The sequence below is a fragment of the Macaca fascicularis genome, chromosome 10, assembly GCF_037993035.2.
Source record: "Macaca fascicularis isolate 582-1 chromosome 10, T2T-MFA8v1.1".
NCBI classification, from domain to species: domain Eukaryota; kingdom Metazoa; phylum Chordata; class Mammalia; order Primates; family Cercopithecidae; genus Macaca; species Macaca fascicularis.
Window position 1 is genome coordinate 7,425,834 of NC_088384.1, and position 26,652 is coordinate 7,452,485.

The 26,652-nt window shown below is 52.5% G+C and overlaps 1 protein-coding gene across 10 annotated transcripts in view; it reads right to left on the reverse strand.

The window, feature by feature from the left end:
* The window catches only part of PARVB (parvin beta), a 136,508-nt gene that overhangs the window by 21,421 nt on the left and 88,435 nt on the right, over positions 1–26,652 (reverse strand). For 9 of the 10 annotated variants that reach the window (XR_006690013.3, XM_065522024.1, XM_045363486.2 and 6 more), the window contains exons 4-8: positions 23,415–23,517; positions 15,068–15,208; positions 13,696–13,811; positions 10,183–10,241; positions 6,575–6,594 (exon numbers count right to left, since the gene is read on the reverse strand). Coding sequence is in view for 9 of the 10 variants with exons in the window: in XM_065522024.1 (XP_065378096.1) it covers positions 6,575–6,594; positions 10,183–10,241; positions 13,696–13,811; positions 15,068–15,208; positions 23,415–23,517 (439 nt within the window). In the remaining variant the exon portion in view is untranslated. Of the gene's footprint in view, positions 1–4,832; positions 5,126–6,574; positions 6,595–10,182; positions 10,242–13,695; positions 13,812–15,067; positions 15,209–23,414; positions 23,518–26,652 lie in introns of those variants that run through there. The other variant, XM_074003579.1, reaches the window with a different exon arrangement.

Sequence of the window (26,652 nt, forward strand, 5' to 3'; positions counted from 1 at the left end):
CTGTGGGGCATCACTGCCGGGGCAGAAGAGACGGGGAGGAGGGCATTTGGAAGTGACTCGGGGCCCCCTAACTTCCATCCTTCAGGTTCCCGGAGGCAGAGCATGTTCAGAGGACCAAGCCCGGCAGAGAGACCCTCTGTTACCAGCCAGGCTGGTAACTTCCATCCTCCAGGTTCCCGGGGGCAGAGCATGCTCAGAAGCCCGAGCCCATAGGAAGGACCCTCTGTTACCAGCCAGGCTGGGGCCCCAACCCAAGGAGCAGCACTGGGGAGCTGCAGAGCCCAGCTTGACAGGAAGAGGGTGGGGTAGGAAGCTCCTCCTGCCCATCTAGGGGGTGGCCTAGGGGGGCCTCCTCAGGGACTGCCCTGGCCTAGGAGAGAGACAAAGAGAGCCCAGAAAGAGAAGAAAGGGGTTAGGCCCAGGTAAGCCAGAGGCAGGGGAGATAAGCCAGCCAGGCCTCCTCGCAGAGGAAGCATGCTGACCCTTCCTCCCAGGCTGGGCCCCAGGAGGCAGCTCACACCCCCCTGCCCAGCCCAGCCCAGGTAGCCTCTGCCTTGGCCTTCTGGAGGTGGTGAGAAATGAAGTGGAAAGGAGAAGGAACGCGTATGTGTACACGTGTGTGCATGTGTGTGCATGCGTGTGTGTGTACATGTGTGTGCATGTGTGTACATGTGTGAGCATGAGTGTGCATGTGCGTGTTTGGGGGGAGGGGAGGGAAGTTTTCTTCACCGAAAGACCGACACTGACCAAAACGCCCCTGCCTCTGGACACATGCCAGCTTCCTAATGCAGCAGCTGTAAATTATTTTCATAATCATCTAAGTCCGAGTACACTCAATAAGACAGTCTGCTAAGGAGCAAAAAAAAAAAGGAAATCTTTACAAAGCAATACGCAAACTATAAATGCAGCTTAAGAAAAACCCCAGGAGCAGAAGAGTGCTTGACGTCAGCCGGGGTATATTTAGCTGGGCCACCGCTGGGCTGGCAGAGTCAAGCCACTTAGGGAGGCATCGGTGCCGCAGAGGCCTCTCCGCCGGCTGCTGCGCCCCTGGACCCGGGGGACTGGCATCACGTCACACGGTCCACATGGCAGGGAGGGGCTGGGGGCTCTGAAAATGGGCACTGGGGACCCAGGGCACAGGACCCAGGGCATTTGGAAGGGACCTAGGGCCCCCAACTTCCATCCTCCAGATTCCTGGGGCAGAGCATGCTCAGAAGCTCGAGTCCAGCGGAGGGACCCTCTGTTACCAGCCAGTCTGGGACCCCAACCCAAGCAGCAGCCCCGGGAGCTGTGGAGCCCAGCTTGACAGGAAGAGGGTGGGGTAGGAAGCTCCTCCCACCTGTCTAGGGGTACCCAAGGGCCTCCCCAGGGACCACCCTGACCTGGGAGAGAGAGAGATAGAGAAAGCATACTGCACTGCTGTGATGTGCTTGGCCTTGGGAACGAAAATAGATCCTATTTTGTTCTAGCTGCCCGACTTCACACCCCATGCCTTTGGGCAAATCCTTCCCTCTCCAACCCCATTTCTTCCTCTGTAAAGGCGGCATTGTGACAGCCCCTGCCTCGCCTTGGTGTGGAACTAAGTGGGGCAGTGAGTAGAGGCAGGAGCACGGAGCCTGGCAGGAGCATTGTCGGCCCTCAGTCCTTACAGCTCCCTCTTGTCCTGTCCCCCAGAGCTTCCGCAGGCTCTGGGGACATCACAGGGATAAACAAGGAGGAGCCCCGCTCTTGGAAGAGACACAGACTTGGGGGAGGGCCGGGAGAGAGAGTAAACTATGGTAGTGCAACCCTGTTAGTGTCAGAAAAGAGGAATCCGGACGGGGCCAACCAACCTGAGCATGCCAGGGCTGCCCAGGTTCAACCTGCAGGAACGCTCAGCTTGGTCCCTGTAATGTTTTCATTTGAGTCAACAGTGTTTATTTGTTTTGTTTGTTTTGGTCTTGGTTTTTGCTCTTTGAGACAGAGTCTCACTCTGTCACCCAGGCTGGAGTGCACTGGCACGATCTTGGCTCACTGCAATCTCCACTTCCCGGGTTCAAGCAATTCTCTTGCCTCAACCTCCTGAATAGCTGGGACTACAGGCATGCATAAAAATTTTTGTGTTTTTAGTAGAGACGGGGTTTTGCCATGTTGGTAAGGCTGGTCTTGAACTCCTGACCACAAGTTATCCACCCGCCTCAGCCTCCCAAAGTGCTGGGACTACAGGTGTGAGCCATGGTACCTGGCCAGAGTCAACAGTTCTTAAATGGGAAGGTCTGTGCAAAAGTTCTGAACTTCTGGCTTCTCTTGAAGAACTGGAGTCTGTGGCAACAGGGAGCCTGCACTCCCACCTGGCAGCAATGAGCTGCCCCTGGGGATGGGGGTGTGGACTCTCCAGTTTGCCCCAGACCCCACCACTCCCCACTGCCACCCCAGGGTGAAGGGGCAGCTGATGTTATCATTGTATAATCTAGCTACTCTCCTCTTTTATATTATCAACCTGGTCCCTGGAGGCACCTGAGTCTGGGACCCACGAACCAAGGGCTGGGGGACCTGAGGAAGACTTCACAAAGCAGCCTGGGGTCCAAACCAGGCTTGCTGGGGCAAGAGGAGGAGGAAAGGCGTTTCACCAAGGGAGCAGCAGGCACAAGGAGAGATGCCAGAAAGCCCAGTGCAGGTTCAAGAGCCAGGTGGCCTGTGAGAGGGGTTAACAGGGGCTGTGGCCTGCAATGTGGGGTTGTGGAGGGCACAGTCAGGAGCCAGGGGTGATGGGACGGAGCCAGAGTTTTTGGAACAAGCCCTGTTAGCAGAAATGGGAGAGACTTGAAGGGGTATTACTAGGAGTTATATAATGAGGGGGAAGAGGGTGAGGAAGGAACATCCCCCCTCTTTCCCCTCATGCCTCAGGTAGGGCCTCCAGCCCAGGGCAGACCCAGGAGGGGGAAGGGCAGACCCTGGAAGGGGAAGGGCGTCCATGGAGAAGCTGCACCAGCTCACCTGTTGCCATGGAGACCAGGCTGCAACCTCCTCAGCTCCCCCTGGGACTCGTTTCTGTGGAGAGAAGCCTCCTCACCCACCTCGGCCAGGACAGTGATGCTGTCAGGAGGCAGCAAGGACCTGTGGAGCCACCTCCCTCGCTGGGATGATGGGAAGTGGGCAGAACGGAGCCCCCATCCCTCCCTGGCTCAGGGTGCTCATGGGGAAACAGGCCCAGAAGACCGCTCCTGGCAAAACCCAGCCTTCCAGAAGCTCCTAGAACATCTGGCACCAGCTGTGTGCAGACTGTGGCCAGGGCTGGCTGCTCTGGTCAGGGGTGGGGTGCACCCTGAGGAAAGGTCAGCTCTGGCCCACAGAGCACCTCTCGGTCAAGGAGCCACGTGTGAAAGGAGAAAGGCAGGGGCTGTGGGTGCCCCTGAAAGTTTGCCGGCACCAGTATCTGCCAGACACGTGTAGACTTCGTTGTGTAAACAGTGGCGCAGGGCAGAGGAGCCAGGCCTTCCCCATGAGCAGAGTCTCGCTGCTTGGTGCATCACGTGAGAACAGAAAGAACTAAGGCAGGGGTGGGGAGGAGAGCCAGTGGAGGCCAGTTTGGGGCAGTGGAGTCAGAGAGGGCCTGCCTGATCAGTGACATTTGAACCAAGAGTTGGCAGAACTGCAAGAGTGAGTCATGGGGTAATCTAGAGGGAGAGCATTCAGGTGAAGGTTGCTGGAGGAGAAAGCGCCGTGGGGTGCTCTCAAGGTCTGAAGGAGGTGAGTGGCATAGCAGGGAAGCCAAGACAAGGCATGCTGCTGCCCCCACAGGAGCGGGTGCCGGGCCAGACGCCCTGCCGTGCCTGAGGGTGCCAGGCTGGGTAACCAGGAGACTTCGGAACCTGCGTCAGCAGAAGCAGCAAGGCCGGGGGCGGAACTAATTGCCTGTCACTGACTAATAGCCTGTTTGCATTTTCTCAAGCACAGCGCATAAAGCCTACAAAGTAACGAGAACAACTCCATCGGCCTCTTGTACAAATTGGTCTTGCGATTCCACAGTCCTCCCATCCCTGGAGTGGCAGCTAGGTCCACTTTTCACACGTGACACCTGGCTCTTACCGAAGGAGCCACCGCCCTGCACACCAGACCCGAAAGCTCATTCCTGGGGTGGCAGGGGCTCCGGGGCCAGGCTTCTGGGCCCTCAGGCCACAGGGTGCTACACACAGCCCGAGGCCCATGTGCTCCCAACTGAACTGACCAGACTGTCTTTTCCCTAAACCTCCAACGAGGCCCGAACCAAGCACAAAAGTGACAGCGCCACAAAAACCAAAAAGACTCAAAAATGCTTGAGGGACCCAATCTCTTCTTTTTTTTTCTTTTTTTTTTTTTTAGACGGAGTCTCGCTTTATCACTCAGGCTGGAGTGCAGTGGCGTGATCCAGGCTCACTGCGACCTCCACCTCCTGCGTTCAAGCGATTGTCTTGCCTCAGCCTCCGCAGTAACTGGGACTACAGGTGCCCGCCACCACGCCCAGCTAATTTTTTTGTATTTTTAGTAGAGATGGGGTTTCACCATGTTAGCCAGGATGGTCTCGATCTCCTGACCTCAGGATCCATCCACCTGGGACTCCCAAAGTGCTGAGATTACAGGCATGAGCCACTGCACCCGGCCCTCTCCTCATCTTTAGGCCTCTACAATTCCAAAGGGGTTCTGAGCCTCCTCCAGGAAGAAAGGGTGGAGAGGAGGTGATAGAGTGGGGCACTGTGCCCCCAAAGTGCACTTCTACCTAGACGCAGGATGGGAGATGCCTCATCCTGGCCCCATGAGCTGTGACCCCACTGTGCTTTCACCTCCCTCAGAATTATATACAGGACCACAGGACATTTCTCTTTCTCTTCCTGCATTTGTTTTTTAATAATAGAGACATTTTTAAAGAGCTCGAATTATCCTTTTAAAAACAAACAAACAAACAAACAAAAAACAGTGAAGGCCTGTGAACGTTCCCAGCACAGCTTAAGGTCTAGCAAAGAAAGCCGAGGGGACACACACTGGCTGCCTCTTCTCAATTCGAGCCCCGCAGGATCTGAGCCCCTTCCCCTCTCCATAGGCGTGATGGTTGATACTGAGCGTCAGCTGGATCGGATTGAAGGATGCGAGGTGTGGTCCCTGGGTGTGTCTGAGAGGGTGTTGCCAAAGGAGATTAACATTTGAGTCAATGGGCTGGGAAAGGCAGACCCACCCTTAATCTAGGTGGGCACCATCTAATCGGCTGCCAGCACAGCCAGAATAAAAAGCAGGCAGAAGAACATGAAAAGACTAGACTGGCTTAGCCTCCCAGCCTCCATCTTTCTCCCACGCTGGATGTTTCCTGCCCTCAAACATCAAACTCTAAGTTCTTCAGCTTTGGGACTCAGACTGGCTTTCCTCGGCTTACAGAAGGGCTATTGTGGGACTTGTGATTGTGTGAGTTAATACCTTTAGTAAACTCCCCTTTGTATATATCTATCCTATTAGTTCTGTCCCTCTAGAGAATCTTAATACAACAGATAAGCAGCAATGGCATCCTAGCTGGTCCCCATAACTTTGAGGTTACAGAGCCCTATGGCCGAGCTGGCCCAGCCCTCGTTCTATAGAACTCAGGGGGTGGCACTCCCACCCCAAGGGCCCCAAAAAGACAGACATCAGCTCCAGGCTGGCAGGCTGGAGAAGCAGGTGGGAAACTTGTGTTTGGTTTCCATTTTTCCTTTTAAGAGCTGTTCTCCTCTCCCTGCTCACTGGAGAACATGGTATTTGGGGGTCAAGAGGTTTCTCTTTTGAAATGCTTCCCAAAGCACCGAGCCTGGCCAGGTTGAGGGCCGGGGTATCCTGGTTCTGAGGGTTGAAACATTGCCATCCCTCACTGAGATGACGATGAGGTCTCAGGCTCTAATGGGGGAAGGCAGAGTAATTGCCTCTCTCTTTGGGAATAGCCACTGAAAACCAACACTAATAAAACTACCCCACATCAAGGGCTGTCCCCTGGCCAAGCAGGGCACTCACCTGTGATCTCACCCAATCCTCACAGCAGCTTCTGCCTGGGGAGAGCCTTTCATACTCCCATTTCTCAGATGAGGAGCAGAGAGGAAGGGGCAGGCCACAGGCCACCAGCCAGGACTGAGCCCCAGCTGCCTGACTCTAAGGAAGTCTGCTAAACCAGTGGTTTCCAGGAGGAAATAACACATATGGAAGGACATCCACAGAGCTGAGCCATTCTCTTCCAACCAGCTAATGACGCTGTGCTGGCCGCCTCTCCTCCCTCCCTTTTACCCTCAACCACTCTTGCACCAGCCCCTGACAGTTCCAGCCAGTGTTACATCCCAGGCCCCTCCCGCTCCCCTAGCTGGTCACCCAGCCTTCCACCCCACTCCTCCTAGCACCACCCAGCCACTCTCAGCTCTGAGAAACAAGCCCATTATACGGAAAGGCGGCAGAGGGCTGTGAACTTTCCCTAGGATTCCAGAACTATGGGGGCATTAAGACCCACCCAGTTTCCTACTCCCCCCAGATGACCATGTATACTCTCTGGAAGCTTCCTGGGGCAGCCCTAACACGTCTCCGTCTCCCCACTTGCCCTAGGGTTACTTACCGAACCGGCCCATCATCATCCTGCAAACAAGAACACAGAGAGAGCCATGAGATGGGTCACTCAGAACGCAGTTTCACAACCAGCACATGGAAGATGAGGGACAGAGCCAGCCAGAAAGCTGGGCCCTCGCTGCCCAGGTAAAGGCCTACTGATAAGAATGCAAGTCACATTGTGCTATGTTCCAGCCCACTCTAATGATAAATGAGAGGTGCTTATGTGGATTATTAACGTTTGTACAAAATCAGCAGCAAATCACCATCTCTATTTGCACATTAACCACTCTGTTAATGTTGTTTGGAGGGGAGGTACTTAAATCAGATAGTGGTTAATACGAAGATTTCAGCAGACAACAAGTCTTCCAGCAGCCATGGAATGCTCAAAACACAGGCTGGGCCAGGGACAGTGGCTCACGCCTGTAACCCCAGCACTTTGGGAGACAGAAGTGGGTCGATCACTTGAGGTCAAGAGTTCGAGACCAGCCTGGCCAAAATGGCGAAACCCCATCTCTGCTAAAAATGCAAAAATTAGCCGGGCGTGGTGGCAGGCAGCTGTAATCCCAGCTACTTGGGAGGCTGAGTCAGGAGAATCACTTGAACCCAGGAGGTAGAGGTTGCAGTGAGCAGAGATTACACAAGTGCACTCCAGCCTGGGGCAACAAGAGTGAAACTCTGTCTCAAAAAACAAACAAACAAAACAACAACAAAAAAATGCAAGACTGGAGACCAGCCTGGCCAAAGTGGCAAAACCTCCTCTAAGAAAAATACAAATAAATTAGCTGGGTGTCATGGCATGCGCTGTAGTCCCAGCTATTCGGGTGGTAAGGTGAGAGGATTGCTAGAGCCTGGGATGTCAAGGCTGCACTGAGCTGGCATCGCACCACTGCACTCCAGCCTGGGCAATGGAGCAAGACCCTGTCTCAAATAAACAAACAAACAAACACACAAGGTTGCAGGTTACTTATGTTTCCAGGAGTAAACACAATGTACTTGCAGGACTTTTGGAACTAAAGGATCCTGGGGAACCACAAGGCCGGGCCCTGATCTCAGGCAGGCGGCAGTGGAAGCAATGAGGGAGACGGGAGTGGTGAGCAGCTTCTCCTCAAAGATTCCCAGTGAGTGAGTGCACAGAGCCTTTCCATGCACTGCCTTCCTGAGAGGCAAGAAAGTCTTTATTTTGTCCCCAAATCCCTCTAGGCTCAAGTCCTTTCGCTCCATCTTATTTAATAAGCACTTACTTAAGCACCTACTATGTGCAGGCTGTGCAGATACAGTAATTAATATCCCCTGGAGATAAACACTATGTGGCCCTGCCCTCAAGATGCCTGGGAGTGAGAGACCTGGTAAGCCAATATTTCAATGTTGGTCACATGTGTCCAGAGGCAACGGGAACTAACAGGAAGTCAAGCACTCCTGCTTGGCAGACAGGAGGGCTTCCTGGAAGGGGTGACCTCATAACCACCTCTTGAAAGAGAAAGGGGAACACTGAGACTGGATGGGAGGTGGCAATGCTGCCTTAGGAAACTGAAAGTGGATCTTTGGGCTGCTGGTTTTCAGCAGACATTCGATGATTCAAATGTTCCGTCAGAGCCTCTGCAGCCATGGGGAGGGGAAGGAACAGGAGACCAGGATGGGATAACCAGCCCTGAGGAGAACCCACCTGGGGCATCAGCCTGGAGAGGTGACCCAGCCTCTCCTCTATCCCGGCCCTGGCTGGCAGAGGGATGCTGACTCAGGCTAGAAAATCCCAACTTCCTTCCTCACTGCTCAGTGCTGTCTGGTATCTGATTGAGGTGGCTTCCACTGGAATCTCCCCTGCCCTGACTTTGGGGTGCTCCCCTCCTCCTGGAAATTCCCTTAGGGCCCTAAGGCACTTCCCACAAGCCCCTGTGTTGGACTGTGCATGCCTGTGGATGCATCCTTTCTCATCAGTAGGATGGGTCACCCTGGAGGAGAGAAACTGCACTCAGCCCACCTCTCAGTGTTTCTGTTGACCCAGCAGGGAGGCTGGCATGCAGTGGGCCCTCGGTGCCACTTACCACTGGTGAATAGCTGAGGCCATTCTCCCACCCACTTGCTCATTCTCTGTCTCTGGACCATTCTAGTTTTATGGCAGGGGCCTCAGATCCTCCGTGCTATCCTCATATGGGACCCCCTCACCTAGAGGGGGACTCCTATCACAGCATGCCCACCAGCCAACAATGTGCATAGGCCATTCCTGCACAAGGAGGCAGAGTCTGTTTCCTGCAGCTTGATCCACGATGACCCGTGACTCACTTCGACTCACAGAATTGAGGATATAGGTATGGATGTCCAAGACAAGGCCTCAAGGGGCCTGCAGCTACATTCTCACTCTCTCAGGACTCTGAGGGCACCCTGGGAAGATGCCCAGCTCTGTGAGGAGGGACCCAGGGGAGGCCAACACCAACCACCAGAGGTAGGGGGAGCCCATCTTGCCTCTCCAGCCCCCAACCAGCCTTCAGGTGTCTGCATCATATCAGCAACCCCAGGCGAGACTAGCTGAACAACCACCCAGCTGAGCCCAGCCTACATTGCTGACCCACAGAATTGTGAGCAGCAAATGAAACAGATGTTGTTTTAAGCCACTCTGCTTTGGGGGTGACTTGTTACACAACAATAAACAACTAAGACACCAGCCCAATCCCAGTTCCTCATGAGCAGCCCTTCTCCTACTGCTGAATAGGCAGAGCTGCTGCCAAAGGCCTACTGTGCTGGGCACAGAACCACATTCTCATCCTCCCCTCCTCCAGCTCTCCCTGTTCCCTTCACGGGCCTGGGGCAGACTTGGAGGCCTCTTCATGGGCCTCTGCACATGCGTCAGCCTGCACTCCACTGTCCTATCATCTTCCCTGACAGCTTGCAAGCCACGAGTGGTTTCCTGTGTCAGTTACGATTTTTGAAATACCATCCATGAATTCACAACACAGTAATTAATCACTCTGTGAACTTAGCTGATGGATTAGCTGAGACAATCAATTTTTAAATGTTCTCTTTCATCTGAAACAGGTTTAGTCAAGAGGCACAAATGCAGTGAATTCTAAAGATTCTTAGCAGGTTATCACAAGGAGTCCTTAAAACCACACACCACAGATACTGTTTGATTTGCTATTTTCAACAGATTTGAAGACTTTTAGACTTCTGAACACCTGCCCTCTGGCTTTCTCTAGGAGATAAGAGATGGCTTAGTAGTGTCTGTCAAAGGAAAGTTTTGGTTTAAACATGCAACTCTTGCCTCTGACGGCGCTAATGTAGATGGATAAATGAACCGAGACAATGGGTCTCTCTAATCATCCTGAACTCTCTCTGCTTGCCCCACCTTGCAATGTTCTTAAAGCTCACCTTTTAAGATAACGAATGAAAAAATTCAAAGGCTGTGGAAGGTAACTCAGTTCTAATGTTAAAAACTCTGAAGAAAGTGTGCAGAGGGAGGAGAGTGGGGTGGGAACCAGCATGAGAATCACATGCTACAGTGAAGGGGCGTGGAGCGGAAGCAGCCCCACGTGTGCCGGCGTCCCTGGCTGAAGTGGCAGCCTGGGGCCCCGCTCACTCGGGGCAGCAGGGCCTGGAAGGGCAAGGCAGGGGTCCACTTACTCTGTGGTTGTGGTCAGCTCCTCCGAGATGTGGCTGGAATGCAGCAGGCCTTCCCGCTTCTGAAAACCCCAAAATAAACACACAAAATCAGGCAGTGGAGAGATGAGGAAGGACGCACTGACAGGGCAGATGAAGCTGTGGGGTCAGAGATCATCTTAGAAAAGAGCAACAGGAGGAGGGGTGATATTGAACATGCATGCCAGGCCTGGGTGAGTGCACAGCAGGGGACCCTGCGCAGGGTGCCTTTCAGCGGCCACAACCTGTCCCCATCCTCCTCCCACCCTCTGGTCTCCATGTGGCCCTGAGGGTTGGCATTTGTGTGGGTCTCAGGAGAAACACCCCAGGTCAGGTTTCCCCAAAGGGATCCTCTATGCTTTGCAGCCAGGAGAGGTGAGGCATGCAACTGGAAGGAACATAATTAACAGGGAACGTCCCCTGCAATCATGTGTGTACACAGGACTGAAGAGGGTGCCCCAAAGTTTGTATCTACCACAAATTTCAGAACGTGATCTCATTTGGAAATAAGGGTCTTTGCAGATACTGGCTCATACGAGGTCATCATGGATTATGGTGAGTCCCATCTTAATCCAATATGGCTCACATTCTTATTAGAAGAGGAAATAGACACAGAAACAGACAGAGCAAAGAAGCCGTATGATGACAGAGGCAGAGACTAGAGAGAAATGTGGCCACAAGCCAAGGACACCAAGGACTGATGGCCACCACCAGAAGCTGGAGGAGGCAGGAAGACTCCTCCCCTGGAGGAGGAGATGTGAAGGAGGACATCCTACCCTGACAACGTCTTGATTTCAGACTTCTGGCCTCCATAATTGCGAGAGAATAAATGTCTGCTGTTTTAAGCCACCTGGTTTGTGGTACTTTGTTACGGCTGCCCTAGGAAACTGATACAGCATATGTCACACTTTTCCCAGAGCGTGGCAGGTATCAAAAAGCAATGGTGGCCGGAGCAGTGGCTCACGGCTGTAATCCCAGCACTTTGGGAGGCCGAGGCAGGCAGATCACAAGGTCAAGAGATCGAGACCATCCTGGCCAACATGCTGAAACCCCGTTTCTACTAAAAATACAAAAATTAGCTGGGCGTGGTGGCACGCGCCTGTAATCCCAGCTACTTGGGAGACTGAGGCAGGAGAATCGCTTGAACCCAGGAGGCGGAGGTTGCAGTGAGCCGAGATTGTGCCACTGCATCCAGCTTGGGTGACAGAGCGAGACTCTGTCTCAAAAAAAAAAAAAAAGAAGTGATGGTGGTGAGGGAGGCATGGCAGTGGTGACAGTAGGGGTGGCAGCCCACCTGTCACGGGAGCTCCAGGTGGAGTCTGGGTGGCTGATCCAACCACCACTGAACCCCTCAAGGGACTGGGAACTCACTTCCCACTGGGCCAGCCCACAGGGGACACCATCAAGATCTGAGCTTCCATCCCTTTCCTGAGTTTGACCCCCAGGGAATACTCAGGGTTGGTGATTGTTATTGAACAACAGTGTGGGTGATGCTTATCCCGATTCTCAGGAGTGCCTGCCAAGGAAGGTCCAGAGACATTGTGTTCACCTAGTCACGGACCAAACGTGCCTGAGGCACCCACCGGGTGCTGGGCCCAGGTCTAGGATTGGAGACGTGAAGCTGGATGTTTTACAGGTTTGTAGTAAAATCTCGGTTTTATGGGGGAAACACTGCAGCTCAGCAAAAGCAAGTGATCAGCCTAAAGCCTCGCGGCCAGGCAGTAAATAAGGCCCTTCCCTTCCTTCCTTCCAGCCTGGAAATGCCACATCCCTTACACCAACCACTCCATCTGGGGTTAGATAAGGGATCCACTGAGTAAGCTCAGAGGCCAGGGGGCTGCAGAGAAGAAAGAAGGCGGCTCTAAGGTCCGGGGAGTAATGGCGCCCAGTTCGCAGGACCCCCTGCTCCCATTTCATTCTGCTTTGGTCATGGTCCAAACAACACTTCTCTAACCCGTTATGGCAGGAAGCACCAGCAAGTGCTTGCCTGGTTCAAACTTTCTGCAAACCCCAAAGATTATCTTGGACTCAAGTGCAAGCCTGAAAGGAAATACTCTGGTTTCTCAGCCTGCACAGGGCTCCTGGGGCCCCGAGCTGACGTAGGTGGGCTTGGGAACCATATCCCCATGTGTCCTAGGGAAGCCTTTTCAGGCCGGCTGCCTGCGAACCAGTGGCCAAGACAAGGGGCCATAGGAATGGCCCCCCAGGTCCCAAGTCACCACCACCAGCCACAAACATCCTCCTTAGGAAGGAAACATGGAGACATGGCAGGTGGCCCTCGCCTGATGCCAGAGAGGAGCATTCCCGTCCAGTCAAGACTGAGCTCCCAGGGTAACAGAGGGGTCAGAATGCGTTCAGAAAACACAGTGGCAGCCAGGTCCTCCCGGACCACAGAGACCACGGGACCGAGAAGTTTAAAAACCAGAGGAAAGTGGAGCCGGATGTCTCAAGTAAAATAAACACGGAGGTATCCAAGGTTCCAAGCGTGACCTTAATTCTGGCAGCAGTGGTCGCCCCCACAGACCCCAGGCATGTGTTCCTCCTTTAGTGGCTCAGCAGCCTATGCCGAGTGCTTAGAGGATAGAAGGCGCTCAGTGCACGTTTACTGAGGGAAACTGCATACATGAACCCTAGGCAGCGACTGTCCACTTAAATGTAAGGGAAACAAAGCCAGGCATGGCTGCTCCCACCTATAATCATAGCACTTTGGGAGGCTGAGATGGGAGGATCACTTGAGCCCAGGACTTCGAGACCAGCCTGGGCAACATAGTGAGTCCCCGTCTCTACAAAAATTTAAAATTAGCCAGGCATGGTGGCATGTGCCTGTAGTCCTAGCTACGTGAGAGGCTGAGGTGGGAGGACTGCTTAAACCCAAGAGGCTGAGGCTGCAGTGAACCGTGACTGCACCACGGTACTCCAGCCTGGGTGACAGAGTGAAACCCTTTCTCAAAACACAAAATAAAATAAAAAATAAATGCAAGGGAAACAGCAAGAGAAAGGTAACTCTACTTCACCCTCTGTAAGAAGGACCTGGGTTCTGGTTCCATTTCTCCAAGTGAATCAAGAGAAATGAACCCAAAAAAAGAGATGACGGGGCATGATGAATAATCCACGGCGAATGCAAAGCGGCTTTAATTTGGGTGTCTGTTTCATCCCGCGGGGCCAACCTCCTCCAATGAGTAATAAGCACATTCAAGGGGATTGAATTCCAACCAGTTGGCTTTGGAGAGAAATGAATGTTCTTTTCAAAAATGTGGAAAATTAAACCTCAACACCCTCCTGCCTCTGCTTCTGCCTCTCATCAAATCAATGCCATTGTTCCCGTTCCAATCATTTATCTCGGAGCCAGGGTGAGACACACATTTTGTCAAAAGGGAAAAATAGAAGGTAGCCTCCTGGGGGGAAAAAAGGAGGGGGAGGGCAGGAAAACTGCAGGAGGAAGAAGACGTTGCCTTTCTGGCGGAGTTACAGGCAGGCCGACCGCTCGGTTATACTCACCCGCACGACCACCACCTGCACCGTTACATGCTCAGGAAGGCGGATGGGGGCCCGGAAGTGCATGGCCAGAGAGACCAGCAGGTGGAGGATGGCCACCAGGTTCTTCCCATGAATTGCTGCGGGAGGGAGGAGGAAAGGAGACACTTTAGACCAGGTGACACAGGAACCCGAGCCCACGTGCAGAAAGCAACAGAGACACAGCATCTAAATGAGACCCCAGCAAGGCTAGGATGGAGCAAAGTGTGGACAAGTAAAGAGAGCTGATGAGCAACCTGGTGAAGTCATTTCTGGTTTCAATGTCTCCTCTCTTGTTGGCCTAAGATGACTTGTGCAGACACTTTTAGAAGCACAATGGTTTTAAAAGCAATAAATTGGGCAGTGATGAGGGGAAGGAACAGGATAGTAAAATTAGCACAGAAGGGAAAAGATCACAGAAAGCAGGTCACGGCCACTTAACCATCACAAGGATGTGCGTTATGATCTCTGGCACTAAAAAAGGGCTCCCTCTACACAACGAACCATCCCAACAAGGGTAGGCTGCCAAGGGCGAAGGCTGCTCTGGGGACATTAGCCATTCGCCCCTGCCTTGCCTGAGTCTGTCCTCTCTCCTCCTCAGCATGCAGACTCAGGTTTGGTCATCATCACCATTTCTCCTCCGCAGGGTTTTACAGTTTACAAGGCACCCGATTCCCCACCCACGGACCTAGCAACCCACAAGACAGCCTGGGTCTGCCCAAGGTCTCGATGCCAAGAAACCAGGTGCAGGGCCAGGCTCCAGGGTCTCCTGCCCACCGCTGAGAGCCCAGCTCACCAAAACACAGAGACCTCTGGCCCTGCACAGAGAGCCCTGAAGCCACCCTGACGGCCTTGCTTCAAGGGGAAGGAGGTGGGGAAGGAATGGGCAGCACCGAGGAGAACTTTCTCCTGGTTTAGTCTTTCACCTTCTGGGTTCATGTCTTGGCTGAAAATACCATGATGTCACATCTCCTAATGCCAGGGTCACAGGCAAACAGCCCACTAGGGTTGCTGCCACTGGTATTTGGGGTTGAGTCCCAACAAGAACCCCCCAAGGCTGCTTCTCTCTCGAAGTCCCTCTGAGCCACCCATCCACAAACATTGCCTCTCTCCTCTGCAGTGTGGGGAGGATGGAGAACCGTGGCCTGACCAGGTACCTTTTCTAGGAGCTCCCTAACCCTTCTCCTGTTCTTCTCCCCTGCAATGCTCTACCTCTTACGGCGCAGGGAGATGAACCCAATTCTAAGATGCAAGGCCAGATGGGATGATGATGAATGCGGATGACAAATGTGGATGACGAATGTCGAGAGGACGGGCTCCCTCCAGACACTCCCTCCCCCGACGGCGTGGAACTCACAGTCCACGCTCCACCGGAGCGCCCAGCCGCGGGGCCGCAGCAGGTCATGTACTGCTTCCAACACCGTCTGCAGCTTCTGTTTCTGCCCTATTTCGGACTGTGTCACCTCAGCCACATTCAGCTTGCATCCTGCCAGTTTTTCTGCAATGAGAAGCACAAGAGGAGAGGGTCAGAAAAAGCTGGAAGGGCCAGGCATGGTGGCTCATGCCTGTAATCCCAGCACATTGAGAGGCCGAGGTGGGTGAATCACTTCAGGCCAGGAGTTTGAGACCAGCCTGGCCAATACGGTGAAATCCCGTCTCTACTAAAAATACAAAAATTAGCCAGGCATGGTGGTACATGCCTGTAATCCCAGCTACTCAGGAGGCTGAGGCAGAAGAAGTGCTTGAGCCCGGGAGGTGGAGGTTGCAGTGAGCCAAGATCACATCATTGCACCCAAGCCTGGGCAACCTGAGTGAGACCCTGCCTCAGAAACAGAGAGAGAGAGAGAGAAAGGGAGGAAGGAGAGAGAGAGGAAGGAAGAAAGGAAGGTAGGAAGGAAGGAAGGGAGGGAGGGAGGGAGGGAGGGAGGGAGGGAGGGGAGAGAGAAAGAGAGAGAGGAAGGAAGGAAGGAAGGAAGGAAGGAAAGAAGGAAGGAAGGAAGGAAGGAAGGGAGGGAGGGAGGGAGGGGAGGGAGGGAGGGAGGGAGGAAGGAAGGAGAGAAAGAGAAGAAAGAGAAGAAAAACAAGAGAACAAAGAGAAGAGAGAAAGAGGAAGGAAGGAAGGAAGGAAGGAAGGAAGGAAGGAAGGAAGGAAGGAAGGAAGGAAGGAAAAGTGAAAAGAGAGAGATGCCGAAGGAACTCAGAACCACCAGGACTGACCCTGGCCTCAAGGAGGTCCCCGAAGTGGGGCAAGTTACCACGTGGCCAAGGGGGCATCTTGAGATGTTGAACCATGGAACTCTGAGCTTTCAGGTCACTAATCTTCCTTAGAGAATGACTCCAGATTGAAAAGGGAAGAAGAGTTAAGGATAAAACTGTGGGTGTTACACTAGGGAACATTCTATGCATACAAAATGGAAAAAACATAATTCAAGATGCAATTGAGAGGCAAAGAGTTTACCTGGGAAGAACGAGAGAGGGGGTCAGAAGGTGAGAAGACCGTCCGTGTGGGTCCCAGAAGGGAGAGGACTGATAAAGATAATTTTTTAAAAGGTCTTAGAAGCTACCTCTGCCTCCCCACACACCTGAGGCTCCCATTCTTGTTTCTCTAACATTCTGACACCACAATAGGAAGTTAGATTAGATATTCACAGAACTGGCGATGATTTTATTACCGAGAATGAACAGGAAGCAATATGGAGGAGCGCAGACAAGAACTGTCACTTTTCATCAAGATTCAATTACTGAGGCTGAGCTCCAGCCGAGCCTGCACCTCCTCCAATTTCCCTTTTGTTAGCAGTAGGTACTGGCAGGTGCCGGCCACCAGCGCCCCACCCCATGCCTGCTACATGGCAGGAAGGACCCCCAGTTTCCCTGCTAGTCTTCGATTCTAAGACTCCAGTGTTTACCGACAGATCCCCTCTGCAAAACAACAAAAGCGACGTCACAGAGCATCGTGAGATGGTTCACTGGGAGGGTGACTGCAAGCAGCACAGAGCCTTCAATACACAGCTGCTGTTGGTGACGCAGGCATTGACGGGCGATCATGAAAGCAATCAAGTCCAGGCTGGTCACAAATGGGGTTTCTGTTTTGCAAGTGATTCCCAGCACAAAGTTCTGTTGAAAGCATTTTAGCCAGAGGCCCCTATGTCTTCAGTGTTATCTCCCCAGCAGCCTCCCCTCCCTCAATTAGAAAACAAACCGCTTTGGTATCCCTTTCAGGATAATAAAATTCTAGAGCAAGGCCTGCTGGGCTCGGAAAACCCCTTCAATCCTTCGTTTGTTGGCTCACAGATAGGGACTGAACACCTACTATGGGACAGGCACTATCCTAGGTGCTGGATATGGCACAGATAACAGAGGTTCCTAGTGGGGAGATAGACACTCGTAAATAACATCAGATTGAGCGGCAGTGACTGCAAGAGAAAAAACAAAGCAGCCCAACAAAACGCATCCTGCAGGGGAGTGGAAATGATTCCCGCTTATTCATCTTATTTCCCTCCATCTGGATCTAACAGTTCCTCGCTGAGTCATCCACAGCTGTCTGTCTGAATTTGCGCCCTGGAAGTAGAGAGCAAGTAGGTCCCACAGGTGTTCAACAACCACAGACAGGGCAGAGCAGGGCAGCTTGGAGAAGGAAGGAGAGAGAGGATTATACGGAACTGGGTGGTCCGAGAGCCTCACCCACCAGGGAGAAGGGGAGCCTGACGCGCCCCCGTTGCACCTGCCACCATCCAGCCCCGCAGACTGAACATGGCCACGTCACCCAGCGTGGAGGAAGAGGAGTCGGCAGAGGAGCGGAGGACACTGGATTCATTTGCCTGGGCTGCTGCAACAAAGCATGCCACAGACCATGCAGCTTAAACAACGGAGATTTATGTCACAGCTCTGGAGGCCGGAAGTCCAAGATCAAGGCACCGGTAGCGTAGACCCATCTAAGGCCCCTCTCCCGGCTTGTAGACAGCTGCCGTCTTCTTCCTGTGTCCTCACTCGGTCTCCCTCTGTGCACGTCTGTGTCCCAATCTCCTCTTTTTATAGGAACCCTAGACATATTGGATTAGGGCCCACCCACTCGTATAGCCTCATTTTACCTTCATCACTTTTTTTTTTTTTTGAGATGGAGTTTCACTCTCGTCACCCAGATTGGAGTGCAATGGCACCATCTCAGCACACTGCAACCTCCGCCTCCCAGGTTCAAGCGATTCTCCTGCCTCAGCCTCCCGAGTAGCTGGGATTACAGGTGTGTGCCACCACGCCCAGGTAATTTTCGTATTTTTAGTAGAGGCGGGGTTTTGCCATGTTGATCAGGCTGGTCTCAAATTACTGACCTCAAGTGATCCACCCACGTCAGCCTCCCAAAGTGCTGGGATTACAGGTGTGAGCCACCATGCCTATCCTATTACCTCTATAAATACAGTCACGTTCCAAGGTTCAACCTGCAGGTCTGGCTGGTAGCAGGGACAATGGGGGCCTGCCAGGCTACCCATCTCTCCTAGTGGGCGAAGCTCTCATTCCTTGCAATGTGCCTGTATTTAAAGAGGCAATTAAGGTAAAATGAGGTCACATGGGTGGGCCCCGCATGTAGGACTTGAACATAGGAATTTGGCGGTGGAAACAGCAGGCAACAGAGACCAAAGAGACTGGCCATGCCCGGGTGCTGCCTTAGGCTGGGTCTTGGGTGACTCCTGTGCAGCAGAGAATATGACACATGATCACCTGCATCATCAGACATCACTGTGCCCACTGGCGGGGGCTGCAGGAGCAGCTCAGGGCTCCATCGTGGCCAGGACTCCTATCTTCCTAGCACAGAAAGAGAGAAAGTTGGGGAGGATTCTCCCATGTAGCAGGTGACCCAGAGTGATGGCCACATGTTGGGTTGAGAACACATGTGAGGAAGAACCTCACCTTCACAAGGAGAGGGCGTGCCCATGAGTGAGCAGCAGGATGACAGTCAGGAGCTCCTGCAGCACGGGCACCTCACTCTGACCATATGCAGTCTACTTTGAGGGCTGCACTGCAAACACAGGGGAGCTACACCCCCAGAAACCTGGCATGTGGCAGAGTACCCAGGAGTTGCTTTCAGAATCTTCTCTCAAGAAGAAGGACTCAGCTGGGTGTAGTGGCTCATTCCTGTGATCCCTACACTTTGGGAGGCCAAGGTGGGAGAATCGTTTGAACCCAGTTCAAGACTAGCCTGGGCAATATAGCAAAACCTTAGCTCTACAGACAATACAAAAATTATCTAGGCATGGTGGTATGCATCTGTGGTCCCATCTACCTGGGGAAGCTGAGGTGGGAAGATCATCCAAGCCTAGGGGGTCAAGGCTGCAGTGAGCTGTGATCACGCCACTGCACTCCAGCCTGGGCAACAGAGTGAGACACTATCTCAAGAGAAAAAAAAAAAAAAAGAAGAAGGACTCCTCTAGGGTCCTGCTGGTTCACTCTGGGTAATTTCTACATGGCCAAACTAGAGGTCTGTTCCTTCCTCCTCTCACTCCCTCTCACCTCCTAGAAACACCTCCTTTACCCCTCCCAAATGCAACACTCCTCTGGCTCCCCCTCCCTTGTGACTGACCCCTGTCGGACTCCTTTGCCAGAACTTCCTCTTCCTGACCACTAATGGCTGACAGCCCAGGCCCAGTCCTCAGACCTCTTCTCTACTCCAGATGCACAGAAGTTGGCTTTGACCTTGGCATTTAGCTAAAATCTCCTATTTGATTTGGGCTTCTGCCCTTGGAAAGCCAAAGAGCTGAATGCCTACATCGGTGTCATTCCTGGCATCCTGGAGCTCAAGGATCAGGTGATCACATCAGTAGTATCACATCAAGAGTATATCACATCAATAGTATATTATGTCTTTTCAGTGTAACAACATTCACAAAACCAGACAAGACATTCTGATGCTCTGTTACTATCTGAATATTGTCGTCCATTGTTCTTTTTTCAATAAAAAAAAGTGCTATTAATATGTCAAACCACTTGACACTCAGATTTTAGAATTGCCTTCTCAAGTGCCTATGCCATTATTCAAACAAGATGGAAGAGCAGCTACTCCACAAGAAAAAGGCTGCTTGAGCCAAAGGAAGCCTCATGTTACACTTTATGGATAACACAACCGAGGTAGCAGGACTCATGGACAATCACAGCAACTCCAGAGTAAGTGCTGCCATTTGCCAGCGCTAACTGAAGAGGGAACCAAAAGGATGTGTCTTGAGAGGGGAGGATGCGGCTTTAAAGATGCCCCTGTAATTCTACTCCATAGAAGGCACTGGTATGGTTTACAGGCAACCATGGCTGAGATGCAGATGCAAATTCAGAGCCTGTCCTGAGATTCTGAGGGCCAGTTCCATAGCCAGGCTGCCAGACACAAGGCTTGCGGACATACTGTTTCAACTCATTGGGTGGGAGAAGCCACAGGTGCAGGCAAAAGAATCAGAAATAAAAAATGAAAGTGAACACAACATTGAAGTTTGCTTCTGAAAATATTAGAAAGTATCTGCTTCAGGCAGGGAGCAAAGTACCAATTGGAGGGACTGCTTCAACAGAGGGCCAACACCAGCAACAGCCAAATCTTCACATCCAAGATCTCCAGGACGGCCCACGGGGAGACCCTTCCACCAGGATGGGGCTTGTCTGTGGGAGTGACCCTCCAGGATGGCCCATGGGGTGACCCTTCCACCAGGATGGGGCTTGTCTGTGCAGTCCATCAAAGCAGGGAGGTTGAGCAGAAAAACAAAACCCCAGACAGAGGATCTGCTGACCCCACTAATGCTGGGGATGACATGGGTGGAATCTCTTGCTGACCTTGAAGAGGTATGCTATCCCACGTACAAGGGGACACTGAGTTCTTGAGGTCACTGTCATAGGCATTTGGGGACCCTGAAAACATATCAGAGCTCTATGAGAACCGAAAGACTGTTCAGCAAATAGCTGATCCCTTCCGGAGTTTGTGGATGGCACTGAGGACCAAAAATCCAAACAATACTCATTTATCTGTCCCCGTTTCATTTCCCACAAGAGGATCCCACAATCTTTATAGGTAATGAAACTGCAGGAATTTTTTTCATTGACTTAATCAACAAATGTTTATCATGCGCCAGTCACCCAGGGGACTTGGGGTGGATGGGGTACCCAGCAGGGAGTCAGACACTCCTTATTTCTGCTCTTGGCATTTATTTATCTGTTTAAAAAACAACAGCAATAACAACTCCCGCTTATTGATGACAGACCTGTGCCAGGCACTGTGCCAGGGGCTCCACACATGTAATTTCAGCAGGCAGCTCGGATGGTTTCCAGTGGACAGACATGAAAAGGAGCTACTATGGCCAGGCACAGTGGCTCATGCCTGTAAACCCCACACTTTGGGAGGCCGAGGTGAGTGGATTGCCTGAGCCCAGGAGTTCAAGACCAGCCTGGGCAACATGGCAAAACCTTTTACCTACAAAAAATACAAAAAATTAGTCAGGCATGGTGACATGCACCTGTACTCCCAGCTACTCAGGCGGCTAAGGTGGAAGAATCACCTGAGCCCGGGAAGTGGATGCTGCAGTGAGCCGTGATTGTACCACCGCACTCCAGGTCAGCCGATGGAGTGAGACCCTGTCTCAAAAAGGAAAGGAGCTGCAGCAACCACGGCCTCACTCCCTTCCTCTCTCTCCCTCTCGAAATTATGCATCTCAAAGGCACAGTTCTCTGCCCCTGAACCCTTCCTGATCAGGATGTTACCCCCACCACTGTGCTAAAACGGCTCCCATCTGGGCCACCAATGACCCATCAGGTGCCAAATCTAATGGTCAGTACATTTGAGTGATGCAGAGAAATTGGAGTGTTGCAGGAGCAAGGGAGCCATTTTTTAATGGAAATATTACATCAGGTCTGCACACTGAACAGTCCAGGGAAGACAAAGTGGCTACAGGAAAGATCAACCAAGGCACAACAGACCTGGGAAGCCCAGAGGTGAGAGGTGAAGCCTCTGCGAATTTGATAATTCCTTCCTCTACAGTGGTCAGCTCAAGGAAGCAACCCATTACACTTGAGGTCAACAATTCTAGTTTCTTCAACATCTGAACGAGGATATTCCCACAATATTATTGGTGAAAGAAAAACACTAGAAATGACAAAAATGCCCCACATAGAAGACTGGGTGAGTAAACTGAGGAACATCCACACAGTGGGGTACAATGCAGCCGTAAAGAAAAAGAAAGGTGGTCTCCACGTGGAAGGCTTCCTAGCACATATCACTAAGTGAAACAAGCAAGGTGTGTAAAACAATGTATAAAATACACCACCTTTTATGCATGGAACAAAAGGGAAATGAGTAGTTGTGTGTATGGACATTTTTGTAAAGAAACATAAGAAGGATAAAATCAGAATCCACTGAAAATTGTTACCTGGGAGTGTACAGGTGGAAGAGAAAGCAGTGAGATCTCCCTCTCTCTCTCTCTCCCTCTCTCTCTCTCTCTCTCTCTCTCTGTCTCTCTCTCTTGAGACAGGGTCTCACGCTGTTGCCTAGGCTGGAATGCAGTGGTACAATCATGGCTCACTGCAGCTTCAACTTCCCAGGCTCAAGTGATCCTCCTGCCTCAGCCTCCTGAGCAGTTGGGAATACAGGTGCACATCACCACGTCTGGTAATTTGTAGAGACGAGGTCCCACTATGTTGCCCAGGCTTGTCTCAAACTCTTGGGCTCAAGTGATCCTCCTGGCTCAGCCCCTCAAGGTGCTGGGATGATAGGCTGAGCCACCACACCTGGCTAGGACCTTTCAAGGTATGTCATTTTCATACTTTTGACTTGTGAAGCATGTAAATGCTTTACATTTTTTAAAGTAATATTAAATAAAATTAAGTGTAAACATATGCCAGGCACCGTGAGAACCCACTATGAGTCTGAGAATTCCTCTCATTCATCATCTGCGAACTCTGCTCTTCCGTTCTTTGCCTACAAACTCCTGCTTGTTCTCCTGCGTGAGCTGCAAGGCTGCCCCGCCCCCAGGCCACAGTCCTCTCCTCAGAACCTGCGGCATCTCCGAAGGCCCTCATCACAACCAATCTGAACAGTAACTGTAACTATTCGAAAATATTTGTCTTTTCAGACAGACTGTAAGTTCCTGAGGACAGGGACCATGTCTGTTTCAAAGATCAAAGTCCTGGCACCCAGCACTCGGGACTCATCGAACATCTGATGAATAAATAACCGCTTTGTTGGGCCATCAATCCATCTGTCAGCCAGTCCCGGGAAGATCACTAACCTGCCCTCGCCCAGCAAATGTGACACTAGAGCCTGTCCCTGGTGAGGGAACGTGAGCTATCACGTATCTGGTGACACATTCACTCACAGAATATTGCTGGGGACCCGCTTCCCTCCCGCTGCCTCCCATCCTGAGCTGAAGGAGCTCAAGCTGAAAGCGGGTGGCAGGGACACAAAGTGGGTCTGAGCCCCAACAGAATGGGAGCCGCAGGCAGTTCTGGAAGCTGTTGCCAACCTGCTGCTGCCCCATGGCTGGTTGTTCTGTAGAAATGGCGAGGAGAGAGAGGACCCTGAAGCCACAGCCCAGGGCCTGAGGGCACCACCTGGGAAGGGCACACTGCAGCTTCAAGTGTCCTCCTAGGACCTGTGGACCATGTCACTACGCAGAGAATCCTGGCCCAGCCCAGGGCTGCTACAGGGAGATGGGGGTGGGACAGAGTTGTCCCTGCCGTGGACTCACCCAAGAGCTTCTGCAGCACCTGGCCGTCGTACAGGTCTTCCTCCAGCTGCTTCACAATGATCCTCTCCTCCACCAGCACGTCGTTAATCCAGTCGAGGAGGACCTGCAGGAGACGCAGGCGTTACGGCCTCACTCCGCCAGTGCCACGGGGATGAGGCAGTGACCAGGGAAAGTGCAGACACACAGACTGCACAGATCTGCAGCCACCAACAGGACCAGAGCAAGCACAGGGACAGAGGGTGCACAGCTCTGGGACCACCACCAGGACCAGAGCAAGCTCAGGGACAGAGGGTGCCCAGCTCTGGGACCACCACCAGGACCAGAGCAAGCTCAGGGACAGAGGGTGCCCAGCTCTGGGACCACCACCAGGACCAGAGCAAGCTCAGGGACAGAGGGTGCACAGCTCTGCAGCCACAAGGACCAAAGCAAGCTCAGGGACAGAGGGTGCCCAGCACTGCAGCTGCCAGAACCAGAGCAAGTGGAGGGACAGAGGCTGCACAGCTCTGGGGCCACCAGGACCAGAGCAAACGCAGAGACAGAGGCTGCACAGCTCTGGGGCCACCACCAAGTCGAGTTAGCACAAGGACAGAGGCTATACAACTCTGCAGCCACTAGGACCAGAGCATCTGGTGTTCACCTTGGTATGGGTGGGGGGCCAAATGATTCAGTATTGGTAATACTGCACTCTCCTCACCCCAAGACAGTCAAGGTGACCTACAAGATGTCCATTCCGGCCGGGCGCAGTGGCTCAAGCCTGTAATCCCAGCACTTTGGGAGGCCGAGGCGGGCGGATCACGAGGTCAGGAGATCGAGACTATCCTGGCTAACAAGGTGAAACCCCGTCTCTACTAAAAATACAAAAAACTAGCCGGGCGTGGTGGCGGGCGCCTGTAGTCTCAGCTACTTGGGAGGCTGAGGCGGGAGAATGGCGTGAACCCGGGAGGCAGAGCTTGCAATGAGCCGAGATCACGCCACTGCACTCCAGCCTGGGAGACACAGCGAGACTCCGTCTCAAAAAAAAAAAAATAAAAATAAAATAAAATAAAATAAAATAAAATAAAGATGTCCATTCCTCCCTGGTCACCCTAAGCCTCAACCCACCCTAACCCAGGACAGCAAAGGGGATTTATGCATCATTACTGACAAGCTTGGTGTGCCCACCCTCAGCTGCATTTTGTATACACCCTTATTGAGACAGAATTCTCACTCCACACAATTCATCCTTTAAAAGTGTGTGATTCGATGGCTTTTAGGATATTCACAAAATTGTGCAACCATCACCATGATCCATTTTAGAACATTTTCAACCCTCCAAAGAAACCAATGCCCATTAGCAGCCACTCTCCCTGTCTCCCTCCCACACACCCCCTCATAGCCATGAATCTACTTCCCCTCCCCACGGATTTGGCTTTCTGGACATTTCATATAAACAGGAGCAGATGATGTGCACCCTTTTTTTTGCGTCTGGCTTCTATCAGTGAGCGTGTTTTCGAGGTTCATCCATGTTACAGCATGTTTCCATTCTTCTTTCGTGCCTATGCTGAATCATATTCCATCTCATGGGGGACCACATTTTGTTTCTCCATCCTTTGGTTGATGGTTATTTCAGTTATCACCCCTTTTTTTTAGGTACCGTGAATGGTGCTGACATGAACGTTCAGGTACAAATCTCTTTGTGGACGTGAGTTTCATTTTTCCAGGCCAGCCTTCCTCTTAAGCCTTTTTGCAACAGATTTTCTATTCAGTTCACTGGGTGATACGCTTTAGAAGAAGATTGCTTCCATTGTGAAAGTACCTATGGAAAGACAGGACTTCTGCCGAACACAATTCCACCTGGCCAATCCTGCTTCTGACATGTCTATTCCACAAAATAAAACGGACTCGATCCATGGCACGGAGTGCATGATTTTCCTGTGCAAGGGAAACTAACGCAATGATCTAATTGGTCCCAGTAACCTCTCGGAAATGGGAGTTTATGGCCCCTCTCAGAGATGAACAAAAGGACACAAGTCCAGAATACACCGTCCCCTGTCACTCAGAAACAGCTGCAACCTGCGACACTGGCCACAAGGCAAATTTCTGTGAAGCACACTCTATTTTCCCAGTAACACAAAAATATCAAACCTGACACACAAGCCCACAAGGAACAGAGGTAAAAATAAATTAAAGGGCGGTTTGCAGGGAGAGGTGCACAGCCCTGTGGCATTCTGGTCTTGTCAATGCCACCTCTGAAGGTCAGGGGCACAGCACCAGACACCCTGTTTCCACCCTGGGCCATCTCTGTGAGGCGGCTGGCAGGGCAAGGGAGAGCACTGGCCTGGGAGTCCCAGAGATGCACCTGAACCCCCTCAGTTCCCAAGGAGCTGCCTCCCCCGACCCCCCACGGCCCACAGACCCCCACACTCACTGGCTTCCTGCCCTCCTCTTTCACTCTCTGCAGCCTCCCTTGGGGGATCCTCCCTGACTCCCCCAACCCTCACATGGCGCGTTCCTGAGGGCCCTGAACAGTTCCCCTTCTCCCTCCCCACTCTCTTCTGAGGCTGGTTTATGCCCTCCTGCAACTTCCAGCGCTGTCCCTAACCCAGGACCCCCTAAGCACAGGGCCCACCTCCCCATGCTCCTCCCACGGGAGGGTGGGGGGTTCCATGAGTGTCTCTAACAGGACTCGCCACACCCCAGGCGTGCTCCTTTCCAGGGAAGGAAGGCAGGAAAGCAGGAAGGCAGGAAGGCAGGCAGGCAGGACACCTGAGGAAAGAGCACTGGAGGCAGAGGGGACAGCCAGGAGGAGCCCTGCCAGTGAGCTGAGCATGGGGGACTAACAGTGACAGGAATGGGGGGAGGGGGACAGGGCCGACCCTGGACTCTCCCCCAGGCTGTGAGGGGAGGGGGCCGTGAAACTGCTCGGGTCAGGGTATTCGCTCCAGACCAAGAGACCTGGAGTGCCACCCAGGGTGGCTCTTGAAGACTGACCCAGCCACTGACCCCAAGCCAACTCCCCCAGCCACAGAACCCAGGCCCCTGCGTCTACGCCCCACCCCCCGGGAACTTGCTCTGGCCATTTAGTGAGATTTTATGGGTTTGTTTTGTTGTTTGCTTGTTTTCAAAGTGTGTCATCTAACTTTGAGAGGGAACACTAAGTTTACAGACACACGGAGCAGCAATCCTAACTACGCTTTTTGGTCTTCGAAGCCCTCCTCTGCCTGCTTCCACTCTCTCGCCACCCTGATTTCCACCATGG